Raw genomic sequence first — 11,035 nt, 5'->3', positions numbered from 1 at the left:
CAGTCATTCGGAGACAGCCGGGCCAGGACAGTGACCACCGACGGCGGACGGGAGCAGGGCTCAGATAAGGATATATGACAAAAGGGCCTTCATTCTGTGACCCGGTTTTCAAAGGAGAATCTCCAGTTCTATGGCTTTTTCCACCTGGTTTTTGGCAGTTTTAAGCTCCCGAATTTGTTTCCGTCTAAAATGCCGCGACAAGTCTTATCTCTTGAAAAGCAGTCAGCGGAATGAAGGCGCATGGAAAATCTGTTGTGCTGTGAGCCATCATTCACATTCAAAATTCTCAACAGCCTATGCTCGAGCCATATTTTGGCATCTACCCTATGGAAATAGATGCCTCCTCAGTGAACCAAAATGCCTGCCCGCTCGTGGAATTTCGACTCCCCAGGAAAGACAACGTTGAAATAGAAGAATAATCTTGGGAAGCTGGATAGCCTTATTTCCCGAATGACATAGATGAGTCGGATAGGCAAGAATGTGCACCAGTGAGAATAGCTCTAGGTGTATATCTAGGAAAGCAGTCATCACATTTGAATAAAGTGCGATAACCTCCATCTCTACCCCCGTCCCTCCTCCGTTCATCGGGTTTGTTTTCCAGGAAAAAGTTCCCAAAGTACGCACTGCGCTTGCCCCCCCCCCCCCCACACGCACACTTTTTGAAACGTTCCTACGCCTATGTATTTACTAGACAGTGCGTTGTGCTGTCTAAAGCTGTCTTTCCACCTGAAAAGTGTACCAATAGTTATAAGTGAGTTTGTTTGATCATATATGATTATCATATTAGGTATCATATTAGGATCATATTAGGTACGTTCAGGCTCGACAACAAAAGCATTCTGTTATTTTTAGTTGGTCGCTCGACTTCGGTGACAGGTCGACAACAAATCCATGCATTTCCAATTGCCTGCCCGCTCGGCCGATTCGCTGTTCTTACCAACCGTCTCTCGGTGCACCGTGGAGCCGGCGGGAAATAAATACTGAAAAGGATCTAGATATGGAAATTTAGCTAGCCGCTAGGGGCACGTTTCATCATCGCGACGTGCGGGTGCGCAGTGACTTTCAATGCAATGCGACTTTTTTAAAAAATCGTAGTGCAGTTTTATAAATACCAGCATTTATTTATTTGGCGATTCCGACTGTCGATTATCTCGTTCTCAGTGAGGAGCGGCGTGAACATTTCAGAGAAAGTCGGAAAGATATCAAGGTGAAATATAATAAGATGGAAGATAAGGAAATAAGCCAAAATAAGGGAAATAAGGTAAGATAAGAACGTGAGACAGATTTAAGATAAGCTAGATAATAATGCTATTACGATATGATAAGAACATCAAGTTGGAAAGATAAAGTAGGAATATATCAGCTTCTCGGTGGGCCAGACAGAGCCGCTCAAGTAGCAATAACCAGTGATCCTCCGTACAAGTGGCACGCACAATACGACAGGTGCCTTCGCAATAAATGGAAGTGGCATCTAGACAACTAGTTGCAGGCGGTCTTTCAGCATTTCTGTAATTATCCCGCTGTTAAAGCTGTCTGCAGCTGGATCCATGTTACAGTCGTCATCGTAATGTAAGCACTCCTCCACATCGTTGCGGGGAAAGCCATCGCCCGTGTAACCTCCGGCTTTATCGAGCGCCACACACATGCACTGGTGATCAGGTGTCTCTCGTCTCATGGGCAACACAGCACTTGCCAGCAGCATCTGCGCCCATTTCAACTGAAGGCTGTCGAACTGAAAAGATTTTTCATACACGCAAGGAAGGCCTTGCGCTGTTTTTTTGAAGCTGTGTGTCGAGAGGGCTTATGCTGCAAAAAATGCCGTCAATTTACCAGGAAGTACTGGTTAAACGACAATATCAAGCAGGCATTAGACATTCCGAGATAAAAAGCAATGCTTGTTTAAGAGCGTCACCAGGTCTTGCCTGTACAAAGAATGTCGTTTTTTTCATCGCAAAAACTCCAACTCGAAATACCGAAACGTAAGAGTTCTCTCACCAGAGACATACGCCGTCCAACAAACGATAAAATAGACCAGCTGCCTGCTTTCACAGCGATGAGCACGAGCGTCACGCAAGTGGTTCTAAGATTAATTAGTACGGAAAATATTGTCGTTGAGAGGGCATGTATTGCCAGAACTGCACATTGCTTCAAATCATGATTCTGATTTTGATAAAAGTGATCACCGCGCGGGAAGAGCGACCATTTTTAAGTGCCGTTTGACATTTCGTTAGACGTATGCTGACACTACTTTCTTCCGTGTCACAACCATACTTTAACCTATTTTGTTGCTGACAGCGCCTCAAATTGGGGCCTGAAACCCTTTGCCAGTGACGGTAGCGTGCTTAACTTTACATGTCAAGCAAGCTATCACATTTAAGGCTGGTCGTTTACCCCGTCGGCCGCTCGACAGCCCTATTAATGGGTCTCCGCCTTCGTCGCACATTCAGACAACACACCGTTAATCAAGGCAGACGAGTGGTAAACAGCTCGCACCTTAATGTCCGCGAACGCTTCAACAGTCACTTGCCAGAAACTGTGCCCGGCCGCTGAAAGGCAGCGATCTCGAAAGCGTCTGCGAAGTGGATGCAAGCTGGTTTTAAGTGCTTGCTTGGTGTGCTCGACGTGCTGCGTCTTCGAGGTGTTGATATTGCCCAGGTCCCGTGCTGCTTGCCGCAGTCTTAAGACGAAGAGGATTTCCGTGAGAGGTTCCCTGAGAAACACTGGGCTTCCTCAATAATCTGCTGTGTTGCCCAGGGCCGCGTCCTGACCGGATGTGCCGGTGCGGGCAGCGGTGAGTGCCACAGCTCCGCTCGTGTGTAGGTCGGCGGTCGGCGGGAACTGCAGGTAAACGTCACCGGCGGTGCGGCTCGTGAGCCGAGATCCCTATTCTCCAGGCCGGCGGTCGGCGGGAACTGCAGGTGAACCTCACCGGCGGCGCGGCTCGTGATCCGACGTCCCTGCTCTCCAGGCCGGTGATCCGACGTCCCTGCTCTCCAGGCCGGTACCAAAAGGCCTGTGCTACCCTTTGTCCTGTGCCCTGTGTAGGTCAGTGCCCTGCGTGCTGTGCCAGCCGGTGGCGGTGTGCTGTGTCGAGCAGTGTCCTGCGCGCTGTGCCGGTCAGTGGCTTCCGTGCTGTACCGGTCGGTATCCGGTGTCCTGTGTCAGTCGATGCCCTGCGTGCTATGCCAGGTAGTGCCCGGCGCGCTGTGCCGATCCGAGTCGGTGCGCTGTGCAGGTCAGTGTCCTGCGTACTGTGCCGGTCAGTGTCTGTATTATGGCTGGTCAGTGTCCTGTGGGCTGTGCCAGGCAGTGTCCGGCATGCTGTGCCGGTCAGTGTTCGGCATGATGTGCCTGCTATTGTCCACTGTCCTGGGACGGTCAGTGTCCGGTGTCCTGCGCCCATCGGCCGATGTTTTTTTTCGCGGTCCTGAACAAAGATTCGCATGCAGTGTTGCTTACGTGATTTCTCATTTTGGACACTTTGCATTGGCGGTCTTCACAGAGAAGGGCATTTTCTGGATTCATGTGACTTACTTAACAAATGTAACATTGTTCTTAAATTTTCTGAGCATTTCTGTTCAGGCTTCTATTATCTTGCTCATCACTCTTGAGAGCCGAAAAATTGCAGGCCAAAAAATTGAGTATCGCCAATTTGATGCCTTTTTAGCGCTATAACGTCATTTAACCACTGTCTCCTGATAAATTGAAGGTCACTAACACAGCATGAAAGCCTGGAGTTCAGCGTCGAAAAACCAGGAGTTGAAGACCTTTCTTTTTTATGTCAAGCCGATTTGCATCCTCCACGCGTAGAGTGGAATGGTCCCGGACTAGCTTTCGCCCACTGCTACCTTCGCTGTGCTTTGTGTGGTTTCTCTCGTGTTCAGCCATTACTGTCAGCTGCACTACCACGTATGTCGTTTTCGGGCTTACATTATCTACCAACGGCACGCTCATAGAGGTGATCCGAGAGGCCCCAGTTCATCGGTACTCCTAGCGTTAGTTGAAGGGAAGGTGAAGTACGGAACACTCAGGCCATGTGGCGTCGCGGCAAGAAAACATGTAATTCCAAATTGTTGAGAAAAAGCGTACCGTCCCCTGTAAGCGGGGTTCCAAACCACAGGCCTAAGCCTCGCCTTAGACAATACCTGGGTGCACTGCTGACACCATGCATGGAATAGCGACGTTTAGAATAAGGAACAAAGTTCTTCAAAGTCCAGAGTTCAATGGTCACTGCTCAAAAAAGCTAAGGTTTTTGTTTCGTTTGCATGGAGCCGTTTCGGCCAATACCGACCGTCTCACAGCAATGAATGAAGTCGGGTAAAGATTGATGGGGCAAGACCACATACATTTGAGAGCCCCCCCCCCCCCCCGCTACTAAGACTCAGCCCGCACGAGAACCCTCTTCGTGATTTGTGCAGACACTCGGGGGGGGGGGGGGGGGCTCCCAGCGGGGAGACTCTGGCCCACTCGTGGCTGATGCACCAGCTATCTCCGGGTAAACGGGGCCACGCTGGGATGGAGGAATAAGCGGGGAATGAGTAGACAAGGACGGATGCATGCAAGGATGATCGGTCGCTAGAGTGATATGGGCAAGAATCTACAGGCGAATGGCGTAAAGACACTTGAACAGATTGACAACAAAATGCCAGGGAGAAAACTGCTGAAATAATCACCTCACCCCACGTCCTATCCGTTATGTTATTGATGCCTGTGCTGCGATTGTAAGTTACGGACAACTGACGCGCGACTTATTTATGGGCAATGCCAACAATTTCCTTCCAGGTATTTCATACTAGCAAGGTTTGCAGGAGTTGAAATAGCATATCATTAACGTTTTCAGCACTCGGCCCATCTCATCTGTCGGTGTATGCAGGTGAGAACCACCGCCCTTCGCTCGGCTCTCCCCACTTGATCCTCCCTCCAAACAGTTGACAATCCCCTAGTTGCATCCCAAGTCCTCACTTTCCTCAGTTGGTACATGGATCAGCGCAGTATATTCCCAAATCTCCCGAACTGCTTCATTGGCCTGTCGCTGTTATCACTATTGGGCAAAAGCATCTAATCTGCAGTTTTTACATAGAACAGGAGCGGGACTTTCGGGATAGACGTGTGGCTGGCAGTACCGGCCAGCCTCGGGCAAAATTCTGCGAAAAGCGGCCGAAAAGGGTGATTAGCAGACGCTGATAGACATCAGGAAGACGAGAGTGTACCAGGACGTTCGAAAGCTAGGATCACTACCGCAGGGCGGCGAGAGCCCAGCTCCAGTACAGGCCATTAACCAGGCCCCAAACATGACAACTGACGGACAGCTGAGCTCCCGCTCAGCTATAACATTGCACGCATAGTCCAACCAACCCAGCTGGTGGCTTGCCATGAGCACCAGCCTTCTCGTACCGTGGTGCCGCAACGTCAGTTCTTGAGCCGGTAAACATATATTTCCAGCATCAGCGATGCAGCGCAAGGATGACTCACTTCGCGTAGCTTCTATACGTCCCCTTGCCACTAGCCTAGAAACACATGAGCCATGGGACATGTGAGCCTCTCCACAAACAAGCAACATCACAATTCAGCATCACCCTGTGACGGCGGGCGCGGGGACATGTTCTGGGCACGACCCTGATCAGCACCAGGCGTGACCATGATGTCCAGTACCAGTAAACAAGTACAACAAACATCACGTGCTGCACTCACGTCCTGCTGTCCCCGGACCTTACACCACGGGCGCGCACGAGACCGTCCACGCCACACCGGTGTGGCGCAACACCCACGGGCGTTCGACCCCGCACGACGCGCCGGCGGCGCCTCGGGTACACAACACAACACGGGAGAAAGGGAAACCTAATCGCACGGGCGCCGCTACAACGCCTGGCCGGGCGGCTGGCCCAGCTGTGACGGGTCCTCCATCTGCGGGTGGCCCGGCTTGAACTGTTCGGCCGACAGCCTCGTGAAGAGGATGCCAACGCCCTCGATGAGCGCCAGCAGCACGCCGCCGATCACGGCGCTGCCGGCCATCGCCGCCGGCCCGTTGCGCGCCGCCAGGATGCCGCCGGTGGCCGCGCCGCTGATGATGCTGTTCCACGGGTCCTCCTTCTTGCGCAGATGCACCAGCGTGCAGTCGATGGTGGAGAACATGCCGCCCCAGACGGCGAAGTTGCCGCCGATGATTGGCGCGCGAGACTTGACGGCCACCAGGCTGCCGGTGGCGCGGCGCGCCAGCCCGCTCGGCGCGTTCCGGAAGCCCTTGATTGAGTGGAACACGGCACCGCCGATGCAGCCCATGGTGAAGGCGCCGCCGCAGTCGTCCAGGATGCGCCAGGGGCACGGCTCGCGCGAGTACTCTTCCATCGCGGCGCTGTCGGGGGAGAAACGATGACACCGCGTCCTAGTTGGGATCGTGACATTAATAGGCTAGCTTACAGATAGACAAATCGAAAGGCAACATACACATCACTATGAATGCCACAAAGCTCTTTAAAAGATGTTGAAAATTGTTACGAGCAATGGTCGACACTATCCCAAAATGTTTAATGATTACACAGATAGACTAATGTTCCTTCCATCTTACCCATATTCTGTTCAGTTAATGCTGCCCATAAATATAAAAAATACTTGTTAACCTCATACAAGATGCTGAGCTATAACAATTTTGCTGTGACATGCATGGATCCAATGCTTTGTCCAACCCAATGAAACAATGTTCAACAATGAAAAACAGCAACAATGAATCACTTCCTGATAGTTCATGTTGTCTGTCTGTGTGCATTTTCAAAGCTGAATCTAGTACACAATGTTGTTCTATTTTCACGTTTGCCAAAAATGTATGAGTTGGGAAGTATGGCACATGAAAATACTGCTCATCTGTTTAACTTAGATTAAGCCACGCAATGTTCCAAAACTAGTTTCTTTGGCCTCAATGCTGAAATACTGCTTGCTAAAAATGGCAGGGGAAGTGATCATAGGGCCTGTCCGCTGCAGGTGCATGGCCATGTCTGTGTGGGTGATGGTACACCTTAGATGAGCTATAAGCTTACAGCTCACCTCAAGAGATGACTGCCAGTAGCCCCAATGCACACTTGTGCAAAGGTGATGTGGAGTGTAAAACTGATAGGCCATGTGTCAGAATCTAAAACCAGCAACTGACCATATATCCTTCCCATCCTACCCTATCCACCTATGACTTCTTGTACCCAATGGGATAACTTCCTGGTAGCAGACAATATTTTCATCATATATTTGTCATCATAGAGTAATGACACATACATGCCTATGCAAATTTTTGCCAGCATACAGTGCTGTGGTCTGCTTGTGTTTAGAGGTGGCAGCACCAGTGCTCCATTCACAGACCTTGGTACATAGCTCCAATCATTTGCATTTGCCCATTTTTCTGCTTCATCAGTGCATGGTGGGTGCATGTGATGGTGTTAACAGTGAAAGTTTGAAGCTCAATGCATTGCTTTGTCAAGTGAAGAATGAATATGCAATGCATGAAGGCATTATGCATGTTGTGCTCCAATGTTGCAAAGTGGAGGAGGTTTGCAGGCCAGCTAGCAAAAAATATGCCACTGTGCCAGATAACATTGGTATTCTGAGCCTTATGCCTGCATGCACCACTCAAGCAAGGCCAAATTGTGCTGAATTTTCAACTTTTTTATTTTAAAAATCTTGAAGTAATTTGTGGCTGGAATTATCTTAACAAAATTTTGCTTTCATGAAGCACTGAAATTTTAATTAAAAAAAAACATCTTACTAGAATTACCTTGACAAAATTTTCATTTCCTGAAACATTATCTCTTTATGTTCTGAAATTTGTACCACCCGTTAGCCCAACTCTAAGTACTCAGATTCAAGGCATATATATGCTGAAATTTTTGCAGCAATGTTGCCATGCTGTTACTACTCTGGACATATCTGATATTACTGCTACCCCACACAAGTTTGGCATAGCACACATTTTTGAAGTCTGGTTTGATGGTTCTGATAGGAAATGCTTTTGTTTAAGCAGTTCAACATGTCAGGTGAGGCCACTACCAGCTGCTCTTCCCAGCAAGGCCTAACTCATAGAGCAGTTACCATGTCCTTGTTGGACAATGTGCCAGCATCATTTCCAGAACCTCAACCTATCTCCCTGCACATGATGGTTTTCATTGGAATTTCACCTGGGATACTGTGGTGTTCCGGTTTTGTGCTATTCTAGGAAATGCATGTGTATGTCCAAAGCCATCACCATGACACAAACCAGATCATTACTGGTGTTACTATTACTGGCATCAGTTGTTTCCATAATTCTGAACCTGCAATAAGAAGCAGTGCACTCTACTGCATTTGATTCCAGATACATAATTCAGGAACCTTGTGAAAAATTGTATTATAATGCTGGAAAAGAAAACATTCAGATTTTTCTTCATAAACTATCAAGGCTCCCTATCCAAATGTAACACACCTTGGGCATGATACTTAAGGATAATTTATTGTTTGCAGATCCTAACCATTACATCCTTCACACATGCAACAGCAGAGTATGATAATTAAGGATCTTTTTCTGTTTGGAAGTCATAAAAAATTCATAGGCAACAAATGACTCAAATATCACTCTTAATGTGTGCTTATGTTTGCAAATGTAGGTAGTCAACTCTCGTTCAGTGGTGCTCTGCATTATTGTTCTCACCAAAGATGGATTATAATGCTACAGTTCTCATTAAGTTCAGTTATATGATTGTGTGCTGGTTTGGCTCATAATTGATGAGCAATCATTGCACAGCCTCTCATTATGCTGTTGTGCATGCTTGCTCACAGTCCATTCATACAAGCTAACATATTCCATGGTGACATCCCTATAACACAGTTATTCAATAACAGTACAAAAGTGAATAGGAATTGAACACCTAGCTTGCCTAATGGCTATCTGCAGACTATGCAGATAGTCTGCAGACTGCAAGCTATCTGCAGGCTGATATAATGGCACCATTCTCCCTAGATCAGAAAAAGGTTATCCACTAATCATTATACCTACACAACAAGGGTGCTTCAAACATTACTCTTGTGAGCCAAACCCACACCAGGTCAAATTGCAGTCAGTTGAGCAATAATTTTTGCTTGCTAATATTTTTGCAATATTTTTGTCTGAAATAGCCATTGGAAGATCATAATACGCTGAAATACTGTCTATATGTCCAGAAAATGGTAGAGGCCTCACACCACATCCCTAGGTGCTCAGGTGTACAATGAACATGCACTCAAATTTTAGATGCAGTGTCATTGATATGCAAGACAGGTTTAATGTAACACGCATTTTAAGGCAACCTGACCTTCATTCAACCGAAACAGGGTCTCGTCTCCCCCTGCCACCACCCAGCTCGCCCGCTCGCACCCCAAAATGAAATTCACACAGGTATCTGGATGTACCCATCGCCTCAGTTCCCACCAATGCCGGTTCTCACCCAAAGTGTCTGGCAGAACCGTGATGGTGTAGCTCGCACAGACGCAGCAGACGCCAACCACCCAAACAACTTCCCGCCTAGCCCACAAATCTAGCGTAGGGACCCGACCTGCGCTGGTTCTCCACCAATCCACATGGTCCGCAGAGAGCCGCACGGTACTGCGTCAATTTCGCCGAGGCTACAACTCGCCAAGAATGATATGGAAGCACGCAGGGAGGGAACAGCCACAAAATCTGTTGCCAACTCATGCTCCAAGCTTTGTGAGCGATCATCACCAAACCTTCGGCATTCGATGCAATGAAGCGACAGTGGCCTTGGCTGAGTAAACAATGACCAACGGTGCCAAACATCGGAGAAATCAATTCGCAGACAACCGATGCCCAGTGCCTACAAAATAAATAATCACAAAATCTTCACCAGTCCAGGCGCCTTAGTCGACAGCGTTGACCATGGCGTCCTCCTGACCAATGTGCAGTGGTACGGCATTGATGCCCGGTGGCTGAAAAATTAAATGCTATCTTGATGAATGGTGGTAGGTTTTGATAGGTGGTTCATTGTCTGTTCACTGTCTGTTCACTGCGGCGTGTTACATCTTGCGCACTCTTTTCGTGCTTTCATCGTATTGCAACAATTAGCATGTCTAATATATAAATATGTGGCTAATTCATGTTGTTATATGACGTGTCGACTCCCGCCTGGTATTTTTATATGCGCTTCAATGGACATTCTGCAGGAAAATAGCAGATCAATGAATATTGTGCGGTCTGAATTTTGTGCCCTGGGAGTGGACGCGTCGTGGTCAGACTTACGTTTGTAGTCAAATTAATCATCTTGCATAGCTCGTATCCTGCATACTGCTTGGGGAGACTGTGCATTTCCCCGAGTTTGACGGCAGGATTTTTGCCACCACGGGATAAATGCGTCACAGATGCTTTGCGTTATGACTTCTCGTGGGGAGCGATGGAGGAAGTCCTACGCGGTACGTAGGCAGCTGTCTAGCCGTGGGCTGAAAAGTCCCACTCCTTACAAAATTTAGGGAATTGACTGTTAGTCGATCTCTCCGCGACTCTCAAATGAGGTTGAACGCATTTTTGCACGTCACTGGCCGCAACTCATTGATCTTGCTCAGGTATATGGAACAATGACATAGCTACATAAAATCATGTTTTTGCGAATGAAACGTAGACAATTGACATTGCTGTGAATAAACGGATAGTTCGCTACTTTATCACGAAATATTTGAGAATCCAATCCCAAAAGCTTCCAGCAAATACTTCTGCAGTCTTTGCAGCATTTCACTCAATTTTGGATGGAAAAATACAGGTAAATATGTAACAATTATCCTTTATTTTTCCGTTATCGGCGGCTGTTGTTTTCTTGGAGCCAGAATGATCCGATAAGGCCTTGTCTGTCATCGCCATACATGCGGCACGTTTCGCTGGGCACGAACAGGTCGCCCGCGTTGTCGATATTGCCGGTCCTGACGTCCCGACGCCGGCAGCCTTTTCATCCAATAGCTCCCTCTCAGCCGTTTCCTCGAATGAGCCCCTTTCGATCGTTGGCAATTACTAGGGGGTAATGGCCTGGTCCCGGGATTA

The 11,035-nt window shown here is 48.2% G+C and overlaps 1 protein-coding gene across 1 annotated transcript; it reads right to left on the bottom strand.

The window, feature by feature from the left end:
• Positions 1 to 5,426: 5,426 nt before the first annotated feature.
• LOC119112334 (mitochondrial import inner membrane translocase subunit Tim17-B) lies at positions 5,427 to 9,566 on the bottom strand. The gene is made up of 2 exons (XM_037236464.1): positions 9,438 to 9,566; positions 5,427 to 6,352 (listed from the first exon to the last, which is right to left on the bottom strand). The coding sequence occupies exon 2, from the start codon at positions 6,343 to 6,345 to the stop codon at positions 5,857 to 5,859; it is 489 nt and encodes a 162-aa protein (XP_037092359.1). The 5' UTR covers positions 6,346 to 6,352; positions 9,438 to 9,566; the 3' UTR covers positions 5,427 to 5,856.
• Between the last annotated feature and the right edge of the window lie 1,469 nt (positions 9,567 to 11,035).

The sequence above is a fragment of the Pollicipes pollicipes genome, unplaced genomic scaffold, assembly GCF_011947565.3.
Source record: "Pollicipes pollicipes isolate AB1234 unplaced genomic scaffold, Ppol_2.1 Scaffold_7261;HRSCAF=8764_pilon_pilon_pilon, whole genome shotgun sequence".
In the NCBI taxonomy this organism is placed as follows: Eukaryota; Metazoa; Arthropoda; class Thecostraca; order Pollicipedomorpha; family Pollicipedidae; genus Pollicipes; species Pollicipes pollicipes.
This window is presented reverse-complemented; position numbering and strand designations above follow the sequence as displayed.

Excerpts from the sequence above, each read along its gene's own strand:
- LOC119112334 (XM_037236464.1), bottom strand. The coding sequence starts at position 6,345 with ATGGAAGAGTACTCGCGCGAGCCGTGCCCCTGGCGCATCCTGGACGAC.